Source organism: Chiloscyllium plagiosum, unplaced genomic scaffold (genome assembly GCF_037043375.1).
Source record: "Chiloscyllium plagiosum isolate Xiang-an unplaced genomic scaffold, Cpla_swu_hap1 HiC_scaffold_35, whole genome shotgun sequence".
Classification (NCBI taxonomy): domain Eukaryota; kingdom Metazoa; phylum Chordata; class Chondrichthyes; order Orectolobiformes; family Hemiscylliidae; genus Chiloscyllium; species Chiloscyllium plagiosum.
Window position 1 is genome coordinate 34,241,012 of NW_028270173.1, and position 24,599 is coordinate 34,265,610.

General features: G+C 55.8%; 1 protein-coding gene across 1 annotated transcript in view; it reads left to right on the forward strand.

Annotated features, from left to right (window-relative positions):
* Nucleotides 1-433: 433 nt before the first annotated feature.
* The window catches only part of LOC122541242 (E3 ubiquitin-protein ligase BRE1A), a 40,885-nt gene continuing 16,719 nt past the window's right edge, over nucleotides 434-24,599 (forward strand). The window contains exons 1-12 of the mRNA XM_087978975.1: nucleotides 434-562; nucleotides 1,612-1,845; nucleotides 5,139-5,306; nucleotides 10,137-10,296; nucleotides 12,574-12,765; nucleotides 18,963-19,081; nucleotides 19,777-19,923; nucleotides 20,808-20,885; nucleotides 21,296-21,415; nucleotides 22,154-22,333; nucleotides 23,241-23,376; nucleotides 24,248-24,411. Of these exons, the coding sequence (XP_087835101.1) occupies nucleotides 1,693-1,845; nucleotides 5,139-5,306; nucleotides 10,137-10,296; nucleotides 12,574-12,765; nucleotides 18,963-19,081; nucleotides 19,777-19,923; nucleotides 20,808-20,885; nucleotides 21,296-21,415; nucleotides 22,154-22,333; nucleotides 23,241-23,376; nucleotides 24,248-24,411 (1,617 nt within the window). The 5' untranslated portion in view covers nucleotides 434-562; nucleotides 1,612-1,692. The remainder of the gene's footprint in view (nucleotides 563-1,611; nucleotides 1,846-5,138; nucleotides 5,307-10,136; nucleotides 10,297-12,573; nucleotides 12,766-18,962; nucleotides 19,082-19,776; nucleotides 19,924-20,807; nucleotides 20,886-21,295; nucleotides 21,416-22,153; nucleotides 22,334-23,240; nucleotides 23,377-24,247; nucleotides 24,412-24,599) is intronic.

Below are 24,599 nucleotides of genomic sequence, written 5' to 3' on the forward strand. Positions count from 1 at the left end.
AGTCAGGTCACGCAGAAACATGTGGTCAGGATGAACCAATCTGCTGAATCTGTGCAGCAGGGATCGTGTTCCGAGGACCCGGACTTCGTCCCACCGCCCTGCAGGGGGCGCTCTGTCTCCCTCCCGCCCTGCAGGGGGCGCTCTGTCTCCCTCCCGCCCTGCAGGGGGCGCTCTGTCTCCCTCCCGCCCTGCAGGGGGCGCTCTGTCTCCCTCCCGCCCTGCAGGGGGCGCTCTGTCTCCCTCCCGCCCTGCAGGGGGCGCTCTGTCTCCCTCCCGCCCTGCAGCGTGTGCTCTGTGTCCTCCTGTCCTGCAGGGAGCGCCGTTGCTCCGCACCGCCCGCTCTCCCGAGCGTCTCCTCTCGTCTCCCTTACACAGCGTCTCCTTTTCCGCCGCCCTGACGTCATCGCGTTGGTTCCGGTCTCGCGGCTCCGACACACTCCGTCCCGGTCTCGGTCTCCGGCCGCCTGGGGTGGGTCCTCCCAGCGTCCCGTCTTGAACGCCCCACCCCCCCGATCATTGTCAGTCGGGCCCCGCCCACTTCCGGGTTTTCTGCTGGCGGAGGGTGAGGAGCATCTTCACTTCCGGGTTTCAGGCCAGAGCAGCAAGTGGAGGAGGTGGAGGTGGATGTGGATGGTGTTGCTGCTGCTGTGGAGGGAGGTGGGGGAAGGGGAGCCTGGAGCTGGGTCATCACTGTACCCCTTCCCTATCCTCTTAATATATGGGGGTGGGGAAATACAACACTGCCCTGGGGTTGGGGAGTAGTGCAGATACCTGGTGGGGACTCCCTCCAGGAGCCAGCAGGAGCTGGAGGGGGCGAGTGGCCACTGTCCCCCTTCCCTGTAGGGAAAGGAAGCTCTTGCTCCCCAACCTGCTTGGGGAGACCCTGAGACCAACCTTCCATCGAGTGGGCTTGGCTGTGGAGGCGCTGCGATGGCCACCCCGGCTGAATATCTCTGGAGCATCCATTGGATTTTGGTTTACTCTGGCGGGGGGTGGGAAGGAGCGCCTGCGATGCCGATTCAGGGTTGGGTGTGCGGTGGTATTCCTACAGCTGTGAACCTCCCCTCCCACCCGCACCCAAAACATTTTTGAGAGGGGGGGGGGTGGGGAAGAGGATTCTGAGCCCTGACTCATTGCAGGTGGGGGACGTGGGAAGGAGACATAACATTTCCTCTGACAGCCAGACCAAAGGAAGGTGTTGACATCTGACCCTCGCCAGTTGCCTGCCCCTGCAAATCAGGAATTCGGGAGAAATTTCCTCACCCAGACAGTGATGGGACTGTAAGAACTGTTTGAGACATTGAACGAGATCCGTTTCTGATCTTGTTTCTGCTCCCTCCCATCTTCATAATCGTTCCCAGCTTTAATCTCTCAAATAACCAAGCCTCAAGTAAGTTCAGCAATGTAGCCTGCCGAGCAGATCTCCAAAGTGTAACAGCCTGCTGAACAAAGATGTTCTTCCCCATTTCCATCTCAAGTTGAGACCCCCTTGTTTTGAAGTTGCATCCCTTTTAGTCCTAGATTATCCGGTGAGGAACTGCGCTGCAGGGTTTGAGGCTTGTGTCCCGGAAACGAGCTGTGACGATTCACCTTTTCTGCTCTGCCTTCCAGTGACGGACGTGGCAGCTCCTGGGGAGCTCAGCCTTAGCCTGGAGCCGTCCCTTCGCAGACACCCCCTCTTCCGCCGCCGCCATGAAGGAGAGGGAGACGCCGGGCGTGGGCTCCAAGCGGGCGGCAGCAGACCCACCACCTGGGCCTCCCGAGAAATCGGCCAACCTAGAGGAGTCGGCGGGGAGCTCGGGGGCCAAGGTGGAGACCATCAAACTGGGGAGCGACAGTTCCACGGTGAGTGACACTTTGATTCCACCTGCCCCACCCCCATCACCAAATCAACCAACAAGCCCCTCCTCGCCCGTTAACGAGACCCGCGCTGGCCTGACCTCGGTCAAAAAGTGTGGCATCAGAAAAGTACAGCCGGTCAGGCAGCATCCGAGGAACAGGAGAGTCCATGTTTCAGGCATAAGCTCTTCATCCACATCCCTGAGGTTATGCTTGAAACATCGACTCTCCTGCTCGTCGGATGCTGCCTGACCGGCTGTGCTTTTCCAGCGCCACCCTTTTGTGACTTTGATCTCCAGCATCTGGAGTCCTCACTTTCTCCCGGACTGTGACGACGATTCGACCTTCCTGCTGACCCCGGATTACCCTTCATGCTCCCCATTGTGTAACAAGAGTCTATCCTTCCATCACCTTTTCCAGGCAGATTCGCCACCCTCTGAGAAAAGAAATCTGCCCTGATCTTTGGGTTACCCCTGATTTTTTTTTTATTTTGAATTATGACCCATAGTTCTAGATTTGACTATTAACTCTGCACCTGCTCTGTCACTCCTCCGGATCTTGTACGTTTCAATCCAGTTGCCACGTAACCCTTCCAAACTCCAGATACAAGCCAAGCCAGTTTAAACACGCTGTCATAAAGCAATCCACCTTTTAATGTCTGAAATGTTCTCTGAACTGCCTCCAATGCATTAAATCCTTCCTGAAATAAAGGGGCTGATACTGTGCACCGTACTCCGAAAGAAGGCCAATCCCTTGCCCGAGGAGTGGTGACCCTCAGATTAAACCACCAACAGTCATCTCTTCTGAATGAGAAGAGGCAGTCATAGTTACGGAGATGTACAGCACGAAAACAGACCCTTCGGTCCAACCCGTCTATGCCGACCATATATCCCAACCCAATCTAGTCCCACCTGCCAGCACCGGCCCATATCCCTCCAAACCCTTCCTATTCATACACCCATCAAGATGCCTTTTAAATGTTGCAATTGTGCCAGCCTCCACCACTTCCTCTGGCAGCTAATTCCATACACGTACCACCCTCTGCGTGAAACAGTTGCCTCTTAAGTCCCTTTTATATCTTTCCTTTATCACCCTGAACCTATCCCCTCTCATTCTGGACTCCCTGACCCCAGGGAAAAGACTTTGTCTATGTATCCTATCCATGCCCCTTATGATTTTATAAATCTCTATAAAATCACCTCTCAGCCTCCAACGCTGTAGGGAAAACAACCCAGCCTGTTCAGCCTCTCCCTTTAGTTCAAATTCTCCAACCCTGGCCACATCCTTGTAAATCTTTTCTGAAGCCTTTCAAGTTTCACAACTATTCCCGACAGGAAGGAGACCAGAATTGCACGCAATATTCCAACAGTGGCCTAACCAATGTCCTGCACAGCTGCAACATGACCTGCCAACTCCAAATCCCAATGCTCTGACCAACCCTATTGTCTGGCAGGACTCTGGTGACCTAAGTCTGGATCTGATCTGACCAGTGCCCTGTGTAAGTTGAAGCATAATCTTCCTTCTTCAGTATTTACTTCTCGTCATGATGAATGACAGTATTATCGTAACTTTTCTCTTTAGTTGACTTAGCAACGTATTTACTTTTTAGTGAATATGCAGTAACACACCCGAGATTCTTCTGCATCTCTGAGCTTTGCAGTTTCTGTCATCAAAGCTCAGTCGCCTATTGTCACTGGGTTGGCTATTTGAAAGAGAAGCTGTACTCGATTATAATTGTGAGATATGGTGAGCCAGTCTTAATGCTACTGGAGCAGTAACCCGGAGGTTCAGATTAATGATCCCTGCAGCAGAATCTCAGTCTCCAACCTGGTCGCTGGAGGATTTGAAATTCAGTTTGGTAAATTGGGAATACAGGTTTTGTGTTCGTGTGACTGGATTGTGGTGGCAACCTCTTCTGTCTCATCATTGCCCCTTAACGGGGAAAGTGGGTCCTATCCAGACATGAGCCCAGTTTCTCAGTTACCTGATTGAATCGTTCCTATCCTCTGTACTGCCTTGAAAGCCCCTTGCTGGTGCAAGACGGTGGCTTACCACCCACCTTCAGAAAGATAATTGGTGGCTCAGTGGTTAGCACTGCTGCCTCACAGCGCCAGGCCGGGTTCGATCCTAGCCTGGGGCGACTATCTGTGGGGAGTTTGCACATTCCCCTCGTGTCTGTGGGGGTTTCCTCCCACGGTCCGGAGGTGGATTTGGCCACGCTATTGCCCCATAGTGTCTAGGGAAGTGCAGATTAGGCAGGTTAGCCATGGGAAATGCAGAGTCACAGGGATAAGGTAGGGGGCTAGGTGTGACGCTCTTCAGAGGGTCGGTGTGGACTTGATGGGCCCACTGGCCTGCTTCCACACTGTAGGGATTCTGCGCGCTGACTTTAGTGCTGACTCCCACATCTTGTGAATCACCGAACGCTCCAGTTACCCATTTATCCCTGTCACCTGACAATTCTTTCCCCCCACTCGGAGCCTTCGCTCAGTTTCCCTGGCCCTAACCCTGTGTTGTCCCTGTCCGTGTCCCTGAAATTTTGTTGTGTTAAATCTGCTACCACGGCCTATTCGGGCAATGCCTTCCAGGTCACCACAACCCGGGCACTAAAACCAAATCAGTGCTCCTCACACGACTGGAGGAAGAAAAAGACCATTCAGCCCATCAAGTCTGCTCCACCGTTCAATGAGATCACGACTGACCTGATCATTCCCTGAGGGGAGAACATCTCTGCCTTAATCCGATGGCCTCTTTCTCTTGAGATTATATTCTGTGCTCCGAGAACAGCCTCCCCGCACCTACCCTGCCAAGTCCCTCGGAAATGTTTTTGTTTTCATAAGTTCACATTCTTCTCAACACCAGCGAGTAGAAGCCCAACCTCCGCTCATGAGAAAATTGGCGATCAGCACAGTGAAGCGTCTGGGGTCTGCCTCTGAAGGATAAATGTTTCCCCCCCCACCCCCCCAACTCCCTTCTTATGATCCCTGAGCTGCTAATATTTGATCCGTTACCTCCATTTGTTGACTCTCTCACTGCCACAAAAGGCTTTCTTTCTCATTTATTCCTGGAGCATTCATTTAGTCCCTGAAAAATGGTGTGAGTGAGCCCTGAGCCTGTTGCTAAAGTCTAAGCTCAAAGGAATTCACCAAAGGAGTGTGTCTGTCTGTGTCCAAAGGGGGAGTACCAATACCTCTGTGCTCTGCTGCCCAGGCTCTGGAGCTTACAGATCGTGCCTGACTCTGACCTCTCACCTCTGACCTCACCTGTCCCCCCTCTAACTTTGCTACACCCCACCCCAGGAGGAGCTTGACATCCGGACGCTGCAGAGCAAAAACCGGAAGCTCGCTGAGGTGATCGATCAGCGACAGACCATCGAGGATGAGCTGAGGGAACAGATCGAGAAGCTGGTGAAACGGCAAGCCACAGATGACGCCACCCTCCTCATTCTGAACCGCTACTGGTGCCAGGTACAGTGTGGACACTATCCCCCAACCCTCACCCTCCACTCGCCCAAGGCAGGTACTCCCAGGGCTAGATACAAAGGTGTTTCTGCTTTGTCCCCATCAAACACTGCCAGGGCGGGGGCGGCACAGCTTAAAACTCCCTCTACACTGTCCCAATCAAATACATCCAGGACAGGGGGCAGCGCGGGGTCAGGGACAGGGGAGAGCGTGGGGTCAGGGTCAAGGGAGAGCGCGGGGTCAGGGACAGGGGAGAGCGTGGGGTCAGGGTCAAGGGAGAGCGCGGGGTCATGGACAAGGCAGAGAGCGGGGCCAGGGACAGCGCGGGGTCAGGGACGGGGCATAGTGCGGGGTCAAGGACGGATCACAGTGCGGGGTCAGGGACAGGGGAGAGAGCGGGGCCAGGGACAGTGCGGGGTCAAGGACGGATCACAGTGTGGGGTCAGGGACAGGGGAGAGCGCGGGGTCAGGGACAGGGGAGAGCGCGGGGACAGGACACAGTGCGGGGTCAGGGACAGGAGAGAGCGTGGGATCAGGACACAGGACGGGGTCAGGGGCAGGAGACAGCGCGGGGTCAGGGAGGGGGCACAGCGCGGGGACGGGGCACAGCGAAGGGTCAGGGACGGGCTAAGCGTGGGGTCAGGGACGGGGCACAGGGCGCGGTCAGGGAATGGGAGAGCGCGGGGACAGGACACAGGACGGGGTCAGGGACGGTGGAGAGCGCGGGGACAGGACACAGGGCGGGGTCAGGGACGGGGCACAGGACAGGGTCAGGGAGGGGGAGAGCGCGGGGACAGGACACGGGGCACAGGGCGGGGTCAGGGTCGGGGACAGCACGAGGTCAGGGACGGGGACAGTGCAGGGTCAGGGACGGGGGACAGCGCGGGGACAGGACAGGGAGGGGGTACACGGCGGGGTCAGGGAGGGGGGACAGGGCGGGGTCAGGGAGGGGGGTCAGGGAGGGGGGACAGCGCGGGGACAGTGTGGGGTCAGGGACGGGGGACCAGGCGGGGTCAGGGACGGGGGACCGGGCGGAGTCAGGGACGGTGGACCGGGTGGGGGAAGGGGGCGGAGTCAGGGAGGGGGGACAGGGAGGGGTCAGGGACAAGAGACCGGGCGGGGTGAGGTACAGGAGACCGGGTGGGGTCGGGAACAGGGTGGGGTCAGGGGGCAGGTCAAAGACAAGGCAGGGTCAGGGGCAGCGCGGGGTCAAGGACAGGGGACTGGGCGGTGTCCGGGAACGGGGACAGGTCGGGGTCCGGGACAAGGGACAGGCGGGGTCAGAGACAAGGGATAGCGCGGAGTCCGGTACCGGGGACAGGGCAGGGTCAGGGACCGGGGACAGGGCGGGGTAAAGGTTGGGGAACAGCATGGGGTCAGGGTCGGAGGACAGGGCGGGGTCAGAGACAAGGGAGAGCGCGGGGTCCGGTACCGGGGACAGGGCAGGGTCAGGGACCGGGGACAGGGCGGGGTAAAGGACGGGGAACAGGGCGGGGTCAGGGTCGGAGAACAGGGTGGGGTCAGAGACAAGGGAGAGCGCCGGGACAGAACACAGTCTAGGGTCAGGGACGGGGCACAGCGTGGGGTCAGGGACCGGGTTCAGGGATGGGGAACAGCGTGGGGTCAGGGACAGGGCGGGGACTGTGTACAGCGCAGGTTCAGGGATAGGGCGGGGTCAGGGACGGGGCACAGGGCAGGGTCTGGGATAGGCTGGAATCAGGGACGGGGGCCAGGGCGGGGACTGGGACAGGCCGGGCTGGGAGACAGGTGACATCACGGGGTCAGGGACGGGGAGAGCGCAGGGTCGGGGACAGGGACAGCACGGGTTCAGAGACAGGGGACAGTGCGGGGTCAGGGACAGTGGACCGGGCGGGGTCAGGGAGGGGGCAGGGCGGGGTCAGGGAGTGGGGTCAGGACGTGCGACAGGGCGGGGTCGTGGACGGGGCGGGGTCAGGGACGGGGAACAGCGTGGAATAAGGGAGGGGGCACAGGGTGGGGTCATTGACGGGGACAGGGTGGGGTAAGGGAGGGGTCTGGGGGGAAGACAGGGCGGGGTTGGGGACAGGGTGGGTCACAGGGCGGGGTCAGGGAAGTGTCAGAGCGCGGGGACAGGGTGGGGTCAGGGACGGGGACAGGGTGGGTCAAGGGCAGTGTCAGGGATGGGGGACAGGGCAGTGTCAGGGATGGGGACAGGGCGGGCACTGGGACAGGCTGGGGTCAGGAACGGGTGACAGGGCGGGGACTGGGAGGCTGGGGTCAGGGACGGGCGACAGGGCGGGGACAGGGACGGGCGACAGGGCGGGGACTGGGACAGGCTGGGGTCAGGAACGGGGGAACGCGTGGGGTCAGGGACAAGGGAATGCGCAGGGTCAGGGACAGGGCACAGCGCGGGGTCAGGGACAGGGGATAGTGCGGGGCCAGGGACGGGACAGTGCGGGGACTGGGACAGGCTGGGGTCAGGGACAGAGGACAGCGCAGGGTCAGGGATGGGGCTCAGTGCGGTGACAGGGACAGGGGAGAGCGCGGGGTCAAGAATGGAGACAGGTCGGGGTCAGGGATGGGGGACAGGACGGGGTCAGGGACAGGTCACAGCACGGTGTCAAGGACGGGGACAGGGCGGTGTCAAGGACTGGGGACAGGGCGGGGTCAACGGCGGTGTCAGGAATGGGGACTGGGTCAGGAACGGGGGACAGGGCGGGGACTGGGACAAGCTGGGGTCAGGAACGGGCGACAGGGCGGGGACTGGGACAGGCCGGGGTCAGGGACGGGTGACAGGGCGGGGACTGGGACAGGCTGGGGTCAGGAACGGGGGAAAGCGCGGGTTCAGGGACGGGGGAGAACGCGGGGTCAGGGACAGGGGACAGTGCGGGGCCAGGGACGGGACAGCGCGGGGACTGGGACAGGCTGGGGTCAGGGAAGGAGGACAGCGCAGGGTCAGGGACGGGGCACAGCGCGATGACAGGGACAGCAGAGGATCAGGGACAGGGGACAGCGCGGGGTCAAGAATGGAGACAGGGTGGGATCAGGGACAGGGGGCAGGGCGGGGTCAGGGACGGGGGACAGGGCGGGGTCAGGGACAGGTCACAGCGCGGGGTCAAGGACGGGGACAGGGTGGGGTCAGGGACAGGTCACAGCGCGGTGTCAAGGACGGGGACAGGGCGGTGTCAAGGACTGGGGGCAGGGCATGGTCAGAAACGGGGGTCAGGGACGGGGGACAGTGCGGTGTCAGGGACGGGGACAGGGCGGGGAATGGGACAGGCTGGATTCAGGGAAGGGGAACAGGATGGGGACTGGGACAGGCCGGGGTCAGGGACGGGGCACAGCACGGGGTCAGGGGCAGGGCATAGCGCGGTGACAGGGACAGCACGGGATCGGGGACAGGGCGGGGTCAGGGGCAGGTCACAGGGCGGGGTCAGGGACGTGGGGCAGGGCGGGGTCAGGGACAGGTCACAGCGTGGTGTCAGGGACGGGGGCAGGGCGGGCTCAGGGACGTGGGGCAGGGCGGGGTCAGGGACAGGTCACAGCGCGGGGTCAAGGATGCTGACAGGGCGGGGTCAAGGATAGGGCGGAGTCAAGGACGGGAACAGGGCGGTGTCGTGGACAGGGAACAGGGCGGGGTCAGGGACAGAGTGCTACGCGGGGTCAAGGAAAGGGACAGCGCGGAGTCAGGGAAAGGTGACATGGCGGGGTCAGGGACGGGGACAGGGCAGGGTCAAAGACCGAGGTCAGGGTGTGGTCAAGGACGGGGACAGGGCGGGGTCAAGGATGGGGGACAGAGTGGGGTCGGGAGGACAAGGCGGAGTCAGAGACGGGGCCAGGTTGGGATCAGGGGCGGGGGACAGGTTGGGGTCAGGGAGGGGGACAGAGGCGGGGTCAGGGAGGGGGACAGGGTGGGGCCACAGGGCGGGACAGGGCGGGGTCAGGGACAGATCATAGCGCGGGGTCAAGGACGGGGACAGGGTGGGGTCAGGGCCAGGTCACAGCGCGGTGTCAAGGACGGGGACAGGGCGGAGTCAGAGAAAGGGTCAAGGGCGGTGTCAGGGACGGGGGAGAGGGCGGTGTCAGGGACGGAGACAGGGCGGGGAATGGGACAGGCTGGGGTCAGGGACGGGGCATAGCGCGGTGACAGGGAACAGCACGGGGTCAGGGACAGGGGAGAGCGCGGGGTCAAGGAAGGGGACAGGGCAGGGTCAGGGACGGGCGACAGGGCGGGGTCAGGGACGTGGAGCAGGGCGGGGTCAGGGACGTGGAACAGGGCGGGGTCAGGGACAGGTCACAGCGCGGGGTCAAGGATGCGGACAGGGCGGGGTCAAGGACAGGATGGAGTCAAGGACGGGGACAGGGCGGAGTCAGGGAACAGGGCGGGGTCAGGAACGGAGTGCAGCACGGGGTCAAGGACGGGGACAGGGCGGGGTCAAGGACCAAGGTCAGGGCGGGGTCAAGGACGGGGACAGGGCGGGGTCAAGGATGGGGGACAGGGCGGGGTCAGGGGGACAGGGCGTGGTCAGAGACGGGCCAGGTTGGGATCAGGGAGGGGGACAGAGGCGGGGTCAGGGAGGGGGACAGAGACGGGGTCAGGGAGGGGAGCAAGGCGGGGTCAGGGACGGGGGACAGAGCGGGGTCGGGGAAAAGGGACAGGGCGGAGACAGAGACAGGGTTCAGCGCAGGGAGACCGCCTGTGGACAGGGTCAGGGACAGGGACAAGGGTGGCGTCGGGTCAGGGACAGGGACAGCGCAGGGCTAATGACAGAGCCCCATCACAGGAATGACCTGGACGTGACCCTGGAGGGGTGAAAGGTCAGCCATTGATACTGAGCCTGGGTCTTGCTCCCTCAGTTTGATGAGAACGTGCGGATTATCCTGCAGCGTTGGGATCTGGAGCAAGAGCAGGAAAGCCGGGATGTACTGTCTGAGAAGAAGATGTTGGTGGTATCTGACCCTGAACCTGATTCCGATAGCAACCAGGAACGGGACCGTCGTGAGGAGAGAGAGAAAGGTAATCTTACGCAGAGCAGTTAATCCGGAACAATTCTCTCGTCATCTTCCGGATCTGGGTCCTCCATTTCCTGGAACCAAGATCTGGAATCTCTCTCCAACCATCCAACTCTCCATTCTCTCTCTATCTTTCTCTTTCTGAGACACACACTCTCACCCTCTGACTCACGCTCAGTCGCTCATGCTGTAACTCTTTTGCTTGCTTGTGCTGTGTCTCTCTCTCTCTGTCTCTCTCGCTCTCGCTCTCGCTCTCTCTCGCTCCTGTTCTCCATCGCTCTTGTTCATTTTCTGTGTGTGTCTCTCTCTCTCACTCTCTCACTCTCTCTGTCTCTGCCTCTCTTACACTATGAATATTCCACTTTTCCCATTTCTGTCTGTTCATGCCGCTGTCTCTCTCTCTCTCACTCACTTTCCCTAAGTGCCTTCCTCCATCTCTCGCAGCCCCTTGTTCTCTTTGTTCCTTTAAAGAGGCTCCTTAAAGTCTACCTCTTTGCTTCTGATCACATCCACCCGCGTCTCCTTGCTAGACTCCTGTCCTGTGCAGTTTGTGCTGATGTGGAAGACCTTTACTCTATATCCTGTGTCCCTGTAACTGCACAGTTACTGATGTGACAGCCCTGTACTCCGTGTCTCTGTAACTGCACAGTTACTGATGTGACAGCCCTGTACTCAATGTCCCTGTAACTGCACAGTTGCTGTACTCCGTGTCCCTGTAACTGCACAGTTGCTGTACTCCGTGTCCCTGTAACTGCACAGTCACTGATGTGACAGCTCTGTAATCTGTGTCCTGTAACTGCACAGTTGCTGTACTCCATGTCCCTGTAACTGCACAGTCACTGATGTGACAGCCCTGTACTCCGTGTCCCTGTAACTGCACAGTCACTGATGTGACAGCTCTGTAATCTGTGTCCCTGTAACTGCACAGTTGCTGTACTCCATGTCCCTGTAACTGCACAGTTATTGATGTGACAGCCCTGTGCTCCGTGTCCCTGAAACTGCACAGTTGCTGTACTCCGTGTCCCTGTAACTGCACAGTTGCTGTACTCCGTGTCCCTGTAACTGCACAGTTGCTGTACTCCGTGTCCCTGTAACTGCACAGTTGCTGTACTCCGTGTCCCTGTAACTGCACAGTTGCTGTACTCCGTGTCCCTGTAACTGCACAGTTGCTGTACTCCGTGTCCCTGTAACTGCACAGTTGCTGTACTCCGTGTCCCTGTAACTGCACAGTTGCTGTACTCCGTGTCCCTGTAACTGCACAGTTGCTGTACTCCGTGTCCCTGTAACTGCACAGTTGCTGTACTCCGTGTCCCTGTAACTGCACAGTTGCTGTACTCCGTGTCCCTGTAACTGCACAGTTGCTGTACTCCGTGTCCCCGTAACTGCACAGTTGCTGTACTCCGTGGCCCTGTAACTGCACAGATACTGATGTGACAGCCCTGTAATGTGTCTCTGCAACTGCACAGTTGCTGTACTCCATGTCCCTGCAAGTGCACAGTCACTGATGTGACAGCCCTGTACTCCGTGTCCCTGTAACTGCACAGTCACTGATGTGACAGCCCTGTACTCCGTGTCCCTGTAACTGCACAGTCACTGATGTGACAGCCCTATACTCCGTGTCCCTGTAACTGCACAGTTACTGATGTGACAGCCCTGTACTCCGTGTCCCTGTAACTGCACAGTCACTGATGTGACAGCCCTGTACTCCGTGTCCCTGTAACTGCACAGTCACTGATGTGACAGCCCTATACTCCGTGTCCCTGTAACTGCACAGTTACTGATGTGACAGCCCTGTACTCCGTGTCCCTGTAACTGCACAGTCACTGATGTGACAGCCCTATACTCTGTGTCCCTGTAACTGCACAGTCACTGATGTGACAGCCCTGTACGCCGTGTCCCTGTAACTGCACAGTCACTGATGTGACAGCTCTGTACTCCGTGTCCCTGTAACTGCACAGTTGCTGTACTCCATGTCCCTGTAACTGCACAGTCACTGATGTGACAGCCCTGTACTCCGTGTCCCTGTAACTGCACAGTCACTGATGTGACAGCCCTGTACTCCGTGTCCCTGTAACTGCACAGTTACTGATGTGACAGCCCTGTACTCCGTGTCCCTGTAACTGCACAGTTGCTGTACTCCGTGTCCCTGTAACTGCACAGTGGTTGTTGTTATTGTGTTGCAGGGCTGGGTGATGGACATTCGGAGGGTGTCTTGTGGGGATGGGGTGGGACCAATGTGAAGTTCCTGTGGCACTGCTGCCTTTTCGTGTTCTGTCTCCAGCGTGCAGGGAGGGCCAGAGTGAGAGCGCGTTGCCGTTCCTGGCCATGTTGGCCAGCAGCACCAGCGAGGAGATGGAGCTACAGCTCCAGGATCGGGTTGCCTATTCCCGCCAGGCCGTGTCCAGCACCGCTGATGTCTTCGAGAAGCTCCGTCTCCGGATTGACCAGCTGGCCGAGTGGGTCACCAGCAAAGGTGAGCAGCTCGGCAGGGGTGGGGTGGAAAAATGCACGTAGTCATTTTATACAGCATGAGGAGATTGGCTGAGCCACCATCACCACGGTGACATGGAGGGCGCAGTTAACTGTCCATCTTCGCTCTCCAGCAAGGCGAGTGGACTCCCATTGGTCAGCACGTTGCCAAGGGAGTGCGGCCAATCGGAGTCTAATTGCGTAAAGCGACAAACAACGGTTAACTGCTCTCTCCGTGGCAACAGTGCCCAAGCAATCGTTAAGGTAGGCAATGGCCTGGCAGTATTATCGCCGGACTATTAATCCGGAGACCCAGGACATGTTCTCCAGACCCGAGTTTGAATCCTGCCACGGCAGATGATGGAATTTGAATTGGATAAAAGTCTGGAATTCAGGCTGTTACAATGAATCCATTGTACATTGTTGGACAACCCCATCTGGTTCACTACTATCCTTTAGGAAGGGAAACTACCATCCTTACCTCGTCTGACATATGACTCCAGGCCCACAACAATGTGATTGACTGCCAACTGCCCTCTGGGTAATTGGGGACTGGGCAATAAATTGTGGTACTGCCAGGCACCCATACTCATCCCGTGGATGAATTTAAAAAGACCGTCTTCTCATTCTGTGTAAGTTGGTACCCGCTTTGTCCAACTGTTTCTTGCACCCTAGCTTCGATGAGAGCAAAAAGAAAAATCTTCCACTTCTAGTGTCCTGTAAAGAGTTATCTACTCCTGCCTCAAGAATATTCAATTATTTCATATTCATCACTCTGGGGAAGTGAGATCTAAGAACTCGCAATCCTGGGAGAGAGTAAATTTGTCCTCGTGTGTGTTGTCACGGTAAGAGCCTCTCTACATTTAAACAGTGAACCCTTCATTGTAATCTCTCCTGTGAGGAGAAACATTTTATTCAGCATCCCCCTCTGTCAAGACCTCTCGGGGTTTTACATTGCAGTGAGATCACCTCTCGTTTTTCTAAACTCCGATGGACACAAGCTCAAACTGTGAAATAACTGCACATTCCTGCCAGCCTCCCCAGATAAAGTTCAGCAAACCTTCTCTGAGCCAGTTCTGTTTTTATTCATTGTCCCTGTTGGACGTGGGTGTCGCTGGCTGAGCCCAGCATTTATTGCCCGTCTCTCGGTACCCCCTTGAGAAGGTGGGGGTGAGCTGCCTTCTTGAACTGCTGTAGTCCACCTGTTCTGGGTTGACCCATGATGCCCTTGGGGAGGGGATTCCAGGATTCTGTCCCAGCGACGGTGAAGGAATGGCCATATATTTACAAGTCAGGGAGGTGAGTGGCTCGGAGGGGAACTTGCGGGTGATGGTGTTCCCGTGTATCTGCTGCCCTTGTCCTTCTAGATGGGATTGCTCTTGGGTTTGGAAGGTGCTGTCGGAGGAGCCTTGGTAAATTCCTGCAGTGCGTCTTGTGGAGAGTAGACACGGCTGCTACTGAGCGTCGGTGGTGGAGGGAGTGGATGCGTTCGGATGATACTGCTAATCAAGCTTTTGGTGTATTACATAGAGTCATAGAGATGTACAGCACGGAAACAGACCCTTCGGTCCAACCTGCCCATGCCAAACAGATATCCCAATCCATTCTAGTCCCACCTGCCAACACCTGGCCCATATCCCTCCAAACCCTTCCTATTCATATACCCATCCAAATGCCTTTTAAATGTTGCAATTGTACCAGCCTCCACCACATCCTCTGGCAGCTCACTCCATGCACGTACAGTAGAAAGAGCTGAAAATGTGTTGCTGGAAAAGCCCTTCTTCAGGAATGCCCGAAACGTCGATTCTCCTGTTCCCTGGATGCTGCCTGACCTGCTGCGCTTTTCCAGCAACACATTTTCAGCTCTGATCTCCAGCATCTGCAGACCTCACTTTCTCCACGTACAGTATATACTTGAGTAATAGTTGATCTCTTGTAAAAGTCAACCCCCTATTTTTGGCCAAATAACCTTGAATTTTCCACATAACCTCAAGGAAAAGGCAACCCTAGCTCTTCACAGGTAACAGATCAGTGTTTATGAGTACTGGCCGTCACTTCCCGCTCCAGCTTTCCAGTCTGCCAGTTGTTCACCTCCACTCCAGGTCTTCCAATCTGCGGGTTGTTCCACTCTGCTCCAGGTCTTCCAATCCGCTGGCTGTTGTGCTCTGCTCCGGGTTTTCAGAATTACCATCAGGCAGAAAATTGGCCACCAGGATACATGAACATCAACTAGCCACAACACAACATGACCCTGTCTCACTAGTATCCTTACATACGGATGAGGAAGGACACAAGTTTGACTGGGACAACACATCCATCCTAGGACAAACCAAACAGAGACACGCACGAGAATTCCTAGAAGCATGGCATTCCAACGGGAACTCTATCAACAAACACATTGAGTTCGACCCCATTTACCATGCCCTAAGAAAAAGAACAGGAAATGACATCACCGGAAATGGCATCACCAGCCCAAGGAAACCCAAACACATAAATGGAAAGTGGGTGACACCACCAGTGCTTCATCCAGAGGCTCACTGAAAATATTACCCAGTGTGGTGACAAAACATCTGAAAATGAACTTTCCAGCTCACCGAGCAAACATACATCCAGAACCTCAACCTGAACTACAAATCCTCTCAGAACTCACTAACTAGAGATTAACGTTAAATCATTGAGGCCTCGACACTGATTTCCTTAAAACTAGAATCTGGAATTCAGAATTTAATGATGACCGTGAATCTGTTGTTGATTATCGGGGAAAACCGTCTGGTTCACTAACGTCCTCAAGGGAAGGAAGCTGCCATCCTCACCTGGACTGACCTACATGTGATTCGAGACCCACAGCAATGTGGTTGACTCTTAACTGCCGTCTGGGCAACAAGGGATGCTGGCCTGGCCAACGATGCTTACATCCTGTGAGTGAATAAAAGACACTCCACTTATCACCTCGAAAACTTGAGTGTCTTGTGCTCTACTTTGTATTAGCTAGCCAGTCTTCCATCCCTGACAGTATGTGTTTTTGTTTCCCCCCCCCTCCCCCAACCATGTGCTTCTGTTTACTGCAATAACCTTTGCTGTGCCACCTTATCAAATGCATTCTGGGACCCTTAAGTCCAGTGCATCCATCGAGTTGGCCGTTTAGCCATATGACTTATCACCTTCGCAAATACTTCAATAAATTCCTAATACTCAGAGGGAAATTGAGAAACAAACTTGTAAGGAGATCTCAGCTATCTGTAAGAATAATAGGGTAGTTATGGTAGGGGATTTTAACTTGTCAAACATCGACTGGGACTGCCATAGTGTTAAATGTTTAGATAGAGAGGAATTTGTTAAGTGCGTACAAGACAATTTTCTGATTCAGTATGTGGATGTACCTAGTAGAGAAGGTGCAAAACTTGACCTACTCTTGGGAAATAAGGCAGGGCAGGTGACTGAGGTGTCAGTGGGGGAGCACTTTGGGGCCAGCGACCATAATTTTATTCGTTTTAAAATAGTGATGGAAAAGGATAGACCAGATCTAAAAGTTGAAGTTCTAAATTGGAGAAAGGCCAATTTTGATGGTATTTCAAGAACTTTCGAAAGCTGATTGGAGGCAGACGTTCGCAGGTAAAGGGACAGCTGGAAAATGGGAAGCCTTCAGAAATGAGATAACAAGAATCCAGAGAAAGTATATTCCTGTCAGGGTGAAAGGGAAGGCTGGTAGGTATAGGGAATGCTGGATGACTAAAGAAATTGAGGATTTGGTAAAGAAAAAGAAGGAAGCATATGTAAGGTATAGACAGGATAGATCGAGTGAATCCTTAGGAGAGTATAAAGGAAATAGGAGTATACTTAAGAGGGAAATCAGAAGAGAAAAAAGGGGACATGAGATAGCTTTGGCAAATAGAATTAAGGAGAATCCAAAGGGTTTTTACAAACATATTAAGGACAAAAGGGTAACTAGGGAGAGAACAGGGCCCCTCAAAGATCAGCAAGGCAGCCTTTGTGTGGAGCCATAGAAAATGGGGGAGATACTAAATGAATATTTTGTATCAGTATTTACTGTGGAAAAGGATATGGAAGACATAGACTGTAGGGAAATAGATGGTGACATCTTGCAAAATGTCCATATTACAGAGGAGGAAGTGCTGGATGTCTTGAAACGGTTAAAGGTGGATAAATCCCCAAGACCTGATCAGGTGTACCCTAGAACTCTGTGTGAAGCTAGAGAAGTGATTGCAGGGCTTCTTACTGAGATATTTGTATATCGATAGTCATAGGTGAGGTGCCGGAAGACTGGAGGTTGGCAAACATGGTACCACTGTTTAAGAAGGGCAGTAAAGACAAGCCAGGGAACTATAGACCAGTGAGCCTGACCTCAGTGGTGGGCACGTTGTTGGAGGGAATCCTGAGGGACAGGATGTACATGTTTTTGGAAAGGCAAGGACTGATTAGGGATAGTCAACATGGCTTTGCATGGAAAATCATGTCTCACAAACTTGATTGAGTTTTTTGAAGAAGTAACAAAGAAGATTGATGAGGATAGAGCAGTATATGTGATCTATATGGACTTCAGTAAGCCGTTCGACAAGGTTACCCATGGGAGACTGATTAGCAAGGTTAGAACTCATGGAATACAGGGAGAACTAGCCATTTGGATACAGAACTGGCTCAAAGGTAGAAGGCAGAGGGTGCTGGTGGAGGGCTGTCTTTCAGACTGGAGGCCTGTGACCAGTGGAGTGCCACAAGAATCAGTGCTGGGTCCTCTACTTTTTGTCATTTACATAAATGATTTGGGTGTGAGCATAAGAGGTACAGTTAGTAAGTTTGCAGATGACATCAAAATTGGAGGTGCAGCGGACAGCGAAGAGGGTTACCTCAGATTACAACAGGATCTGGCCAGATGGGTCAATGGGCTGAGAAGTGGCAGATGGAGTTTAATTCAGATAAATGCGAGGTGCTGCATTTTGGGAAAGCAAATCTTAGCAGGATTTATACACTTAATGGTAAGGTCCTAGGGAGTGTTGCTGAACAAAGAGACCTTGGAGTGCAGGTTCATAGCTCCTTGAAAATGGAGTCACAGGTAGATAGGATAGTGAAGAGAGCGTTTGGTCAGAGTATTGAGTACAGGAGTTGGGAGGTCATGTTGCAGCTGTACAGGACATTGGTTAGGCCACTATTGGAATATTGCGTGCAATTCTGGTCTCCTTCCTATCGGAAAAATGTGAAACTTGAAAGGGTTCAGAAAAGATTAACAAGAATGTTGCCAGAGTTGGAGGATTGAAGCTACAGGGAGAGGCTGAACAGGCAGGGGCTGTTTTTCCTGGAGCGTTGGAGGCTGAGGGGTGACCTTATAGAGGTTTATAAAATTATGAGGGGCATGGATGGGATAAATAGACAAAGTCTTTTCCTTTGGGTCAGGGAGTTCAGAACTAGAGCACATAGGTTTAGGGTGAGAGGGGAAAGATATAAAAAAGACCTAAGGGGCAACTTTTTCACATAGAGGGTGGTACGTGTGTAGAATGAGCGGCCAGAAGATGTGGTAGAGGCTGGTACAATTGCAACATTTAAGAGGCATTTGGATGGGTATATGAATAGGAAGGGTTTGGAGAGATATGGGCTGGGTACTGGCAGGTGGGACTAGAATGGGTTGGGATATCTGGGTGGCATGGACAGGTTGGACCGAAGGGTCTGTTTCCATGCTGTCCATCTCTATGCCTCTATGACTCTGAATCGGTCAACCGTGATTTACCTTTCGGAAATCTGGGATTGAAGAGTCTCATGATGACCATTGTCAGAAAAACCCATCTGGTTCACCAGTGTCCGTTAGGGAAGGAAACTGCCATCCTTACCTGGTCTGGCCTACATGCGACTTCAGACCCACAGAAACGTGGTTGACTCTTAACTGCCCCCTGGGCAATTAGGAATGGGCAATTAGTGTTGGCCCAGACAGTGGCACCCTCATCCCGTGAGTGAGTTTAAAACAAAAGCTGTTTTTTGGTTCAGTCTGTTTGTGTTTGGATTTTGTCAGTGCCCTACTGTGGCCTCCATCATCATCCAGCCGGATGCTTTCCCCGTGACAGACCAGTGTTAGGCCGACTGGCCTGTGTGTTCCTGCTTTTGTCCTTTCTTCCTCCCCCTTTGCTGTTTGCCTCCTATTTTGAGGAATTTGCGCTCCCAGGCTGTGTCTAACTGTGTGACTGCTCCCCGGCCCAGGTTCGCCCCTGCTGGAGGATGCCCTGAGGGAGTTGAATTCGCTCCTGTCGAAGGAGAATGAGAGGTTGCTGGAGCTGACAGACTGCCTGCGAGAGAAGCATCACAAGATGTCACAAGAGGCAAGAACCAGGGGGGTGGGGCGGAAATGGGGAGTGCTGCGTGGGGTGGGTGTGTGGACCTGGAATGGGGGGGGGGGGGGAGGAAACTGTTGTGGGACTAGTTAGATTTAATGTGGGGTCACCGTTGGTCCATCCTGCCCCCTCTGTGCTGATGGACCCCTTTCTCAGAAAAGCATATTCTCAACATCTCGTTTTTGCACCGATGAGTAAATATATGATCACTCTCTTCCTCCTTTTCTCTATCCTCACGCCTCTCTCCTTTTCACCCCTGCTCTCCCCCTTTCTCGCTGTGTCGCACCTCTCTCTGTCTCGTTCTGTCACTGTCACTGCCCCGCCCCCGCTCGCTCTCTCGCTCTCTTTCTGTATGACCCTCTCTGTGTGTGTGTGTGTGTGTGACTCTCTCTCACTCTCACTCTTAACTCTCTGTGACCCTATCCCTTCTATCCACCCCTTACTGCTCTTCTCTTGGTCTCCCATCCCATTCCCCATCTGTGTCTCTCTCTCTCTCTGCCCCCCATTTCCCCTACTCTGTCTTCCCCTTGGTCTTTTCCCCCACCCCTCCTTTCCGTCTCCCCTCCTTTCCGTCTCCCCTCCTTTCCGTCTCCCCTCCTTTCCGTCTCCCCTCCTTTCCGTCTCCCCTCCTTTCCGTCTCCCCTCCTTTCCGTCTCCCCTCCTTTCCGTCTCCCCTCTGTCAGTTCTCGGAGCTCCAGGGGAAGTTGGAGGAGGCAGAGAGTCGCCTGTTGGACATGCAGACCACCATCGAGGACCTGCAGTGGGACACTGACAAGATTCGCAAACGGGAGCAAAGACTTAACAGGCACTTGGCAGAGGTGCTGGAGAGGGTGAGAATACGGAGTGAGGAGCTCCGCTCGGAAGAAAACAGAGTTATACCTGAAATAATTGCACACAGGCCAATATCCGTCACCACGTCACTCTGTATTTACACAGGAGCAATCCTGCACTCTAATACAGCCGCAGACAGTGTAAGGTACCAGAGGGTCAGTGTTGCTGACACCCACCCTTTTTGTGTCAGCCGGGGCTCCCTGATTGGATCACGGAAACAGCCCCAATCAGGGAGCTCGTATTTGATGAGGTCTACCTACCTGTCCTTGTTACAATCACGCCAACATTGTGGAGCACTTTATACCCAGTGTCAGCAATGTGCTCTCCCAGGACAGGGATAACTCCGAATCGACAGCGTGTAAAGTTTATTCTACACTGCCCCTCATCAAACACTCCCAGGATAGAGGCAGCACGGGGTTAGATATGGAGTAAAGCTTCCTCTACACTGTTCATTGTCAAACATTCCCAGGCCAGGGACAGCACGAGGTTAGGTACAGAGTAAAGCTCCATCTACACTGTCCCCATCAAACACTCTCAGGACAGGGGCAGCACGGCGTTAGATGCAGAATTATGCTCCCTCTATACTCTTCCCCCATTAAACACTCCCAGGACAGGGACAGCACAAGGTTAGATGCAGAGTAAAGCTCTCTCTACACTGTCCCCTTCACTCACTCCTGGATAGGGACAGCACAGGGTTAGATGCAGAGTAAAGCTCTCTCTGCACTGGCCCCTATCAAACACTCCGGGTTCAGGGATAACACAAGGTTAGATACAGAGTAAATCTCCCTGACAGTGTCCCCATTGAATACTCCCAGGGGTATATAACATTGGCTGCAACTGTTTGATGAGATTGACTCCTCCCCCTTTCTATCTGCTGCTCCAGGTCAAATCGAAAGGTTACAAAGTTTACGGAGGATCGAGTAATCTGTACGGGGGGACTGTCACCATCAACGCCAGGAAGGTACTGTTCCCCAGGGTCGCAGTGAGACGGGCTGGGGAAGGACGGGCAGGGGTCAGGTCCTATATCCTGGTGTCAGAGGGTCAGTACCAAGGGAGTGCCGCACCATCATAGGGTCAGTACTGAGGGAGTGCCGCACAATCAGAGGGTCAGTACTGAGGGAGTCCGCACTGTCAGAGGGTCAGTCCCGAGGGAGTGCAGCACTGTTGGAGGGTCAGTACTGAGGGAGTGTCGGAGGGTCAGTACTGAGGGAGTGCTGCACTGTTGGAGGGTCAGTACCAAGGGAGTGCCATACTGTCAGAGGGTCAGTACTGAATGAGTGCCGCACTGTCCAAGGGTCAGTACTGAGGGAGTGCCGCACTGTCGGAGGGTCAGTCTGTCTGGGTAATGTCAGTGCTGCCTGTTTCCTGTAGTTTGAAGAGATGAACTGTGACCTGGAAGAGAATAAGGAGTTGGCCTTGAACCGACTCTCGGAGCTGGAGAAGATGCGGCAGGATCTCCAGATGGTTACAGGGGACAACGAGAAGCTGAGGGTGGGTTCTGATCCTTTACCTTGCACCCCCCCCCCCCCCACCCCCCCCCCCCCCACCCCCCCCCGCCGCAATGCTCTCTGCGCGCTGATCGGCCTGCTCCTGTCTTCACTGCTCACCCTCTCTCTCTTTTCACCCTTTCTCACCTCCTCCGGCTCTCTCCCCCTCACTTTCGAGCGTGGCACAGTCTCACTGAGTTGGAACCGCCTTTCTATATCCAGCTGTTACAGACTCGAGGGGCAGAATGGCCTTCTCCTATTCCTGTGTGCGCTCTGCTTTGGCACTGTGATTTTGGACATTGAATATCCCCCGCTGTATCTCCCCCGTGTGCTCGCTCTGTCACCTTGCTGTCTGTCTGTCTCTCTCTTTGTTCCTCACTCTAACTGTATCTCTCTCTCTCTGTCTCTTCCTCCCCCATTCTATCACTCTCTTTCTTCCCTCTTTATTCTGACTCTTTCTCTCTCCCCCTCTTGCTCTCTCTCCCTCTCCGCTGTCTATTTGTGTGTGGGTCTCTCTCCCTCTCTCTCTCTCCATCTCTCCCTCTGTCGACCGCCCGCTCTCTCTCTCCTCGCTCTGTCCATGTCTCTCTCTCTCTCTCTCTCTCTCTCTTTCCACCCCCTACCCACAGCTCTATATGTCTCTCTGTCTGTCTCTCTCTCTCTCACTCTCATGCGCGTGCCCTCCCTCCCTCACCCACCCAGTGATTAAACGTGTCCCCCTCCCTGTTTGCCCCCTGCCCAGGACCAGTTGAAGTCTCTTGCCAATGAGATGGTGAAGGATTCCCCGGAGTTCCGGTGCCTGCAGTCTCAGTTCTCCGTACTGTATAACGAGAGCCTGCAGCTCAAGGCCCAGATGGACGATGCCCGCAGCCTGCTCTTCACCACCCGCACCACCCACCAACGCCAAGTGGAGCAGATGGAGGTGAGCTGTGGTACCTGCCCCATCCCCAGAACCGCGCCCCTCGCCCCTCACCTTGTGCGACGCCTAGCCCTTCCCCCAAACTGCAAACGTCAATGAGACTTCACTTGGGTGTGAAGGTCAGGGGTCACTGTTCAACCCTAGGGAAGGTCAGGTTGGGGGTGGGGGGGGTCAATGTGCGACCCTGGGGAAGGTCAGGTCGGTGGGGGGTTCACTGTGCGATCCTGGCGAAGGTCAGGTCGGGGTCGGGGTGGGGGTGGGGGGGGGGGGGGGAGGGGACTTCACTGTGTGACCCTTCGGACGGGGCAGGTAGTGGGGGGTGACTGTGCGACCCTGGAGAAGGTCAGGTCCCTGGAGAAGGTCAGGTCGTGTGTGGGGGGGGCGTTCACTGTGCGACCCTGGCGAAGGTCAGGTCGGGGGGAAGGGGGGTCACTGTGCGACCCTGGGGCAGGTCGAGGTCAGTGTATGACCCTCGTGAGCTTGTATCCTTTGTGAGGAGGCGAAGGTGGGGGGTGGTAACGAGGTCAGCACCGGGGAATAGGTGTGGGGGGGGGCGGGCATCAGGCCTGGGTGGGGGGTAGAATGGAATAGACCTGTGGGGGTGGGGAGATGAGGTGCTGGGTTAAGCCCTTTGAGGGGTTGGGGGGAGGTGGAGTGGGACCTTTGCCTGGGTGTTGGCGGGGAGGTTGTGGTGGATTGGAGGAGAGAGGGTGAGGCCTGTGGAGAGGGGAGGCCGGTGTGTGGCAGGGTGGGTAGTGAGGCCTGTTTTGGGGATGTGGGGGCTGGGGCGGGCGTGAGGAGTGAGGGGGGTTGGTGAGTGCAGTCTGCGTGGGGGGAAGGGGGTTATTGATGAGGACTGTGCTAACCTGTGTGTGTGTGTGTGTGTGTGTGTGTGTCGGTCGCTCTGCAGGGCGATGAGGTGGGCCTCCAGAAGAAGCTGCGCACCGAGGTGATGCAGCTGGAGGATACCCTGGCCCAGGTCCGCAAGGAATACGAGATGCTGCGGATAGAGTTCGAGCAAACCCTCGCTGCCAACGAGCAGGCGGGTGAGAACGGGCAGGACGGGGACGGCTGGGGGTGGGGCGGGGCAGCGAGAGGGCATTGGGACCACACTGGGCGGGGAGACAGGGAGAGAGGGGTGTGTGGGCGATGGGAGGGTCAGCGAGAGGGCGCTGGGACCACACTGGGAGGGGAAACAGTGAGAGAGGGCTGTGTGGGCGATGGGACCACACTGGGAGGGGGGAGACTGAGAGCAGTGCACGGTTGATGGGACAGGGGCTAATGGATGGGGAGGGAGCAGAGGGAATGGGGGTTGGGGGAATGGAGTAAGGTGGGAGAGAAGGAGGCGTATAAGAGGCTGAGGGTGGGAGGGAAGAGCTTTGGGGGTTTGAGGGTGGGAGGGAGGAGTTGGCAGGGGGTTTAGGGGGGGGAATGGAGTGGGGGCTGTTCCTGGGTGTTGATGGGGGCGTGGGGTGGGGTGGCGGGGACGATGTGGTGGATTGGAGGAGGGAGGGTGAGGCCTGTGGAGTGGGGAGGCCTGTTTTGGGGGTTTGGGGGGCTCGAGTGGGGGTGGGGGTGAGTGCAGTCTGCATGGGGGAGGGTTTGAGGGTGTGGAGGAGGAGACGGAGGTTTGGGGATGGAGGGTTAAAGAGATGGAGGGAGATTAAAAAGGTGGAAGATGGTGAGGGGAGGAGACGGAGTGAGGGAAGGGGAGAAAAGGCGACCAGTGGAAATGATTGATGGGAGAGAGAGAGGAGGAGGTGTGGGGAAAGGAAGAGTTCTCGCTTGTTCCCGTTCATCCAACACCTCCTTCTTCCCCCCCCCCCTCCCCACCCCACTACGAGGTGGGGTGATGGCTCTCTCCTCGGTCCGGGATCTCTACTCCTCCTCTCTTCCCACTCCTCCGTCCTTGTCCAGGGCCCATCAACCGGGAGATGCGTCACCTGATCAGCAGCCTGCAGAACCACAACCACCAGCTGAAGGGCGATGTGCAGCGTTACAAACGGAGGCTGCGAGACAGCCACGCAGAGCTGGCCAAGGTGCGGCGGAAAGTCTGGGAGACCCACAGCGAGCTGGGCCTGGTGAGTCAGGGTGAACGGTGGGGGTGTCTGCCAGTTAGGGCTGAGGGGGGTCAGGGGGTGGGTGAGCGCTTGCGAGGGGCAGGGGGGAGAGCTGTAAATTCACTGGCGTTGAATACCGTGGTGCACGCTGAGGCCATTTGGCCTATCAAGCACCCCCCCCCCCTCTTTTGAGGAACAGCATGCGTTTG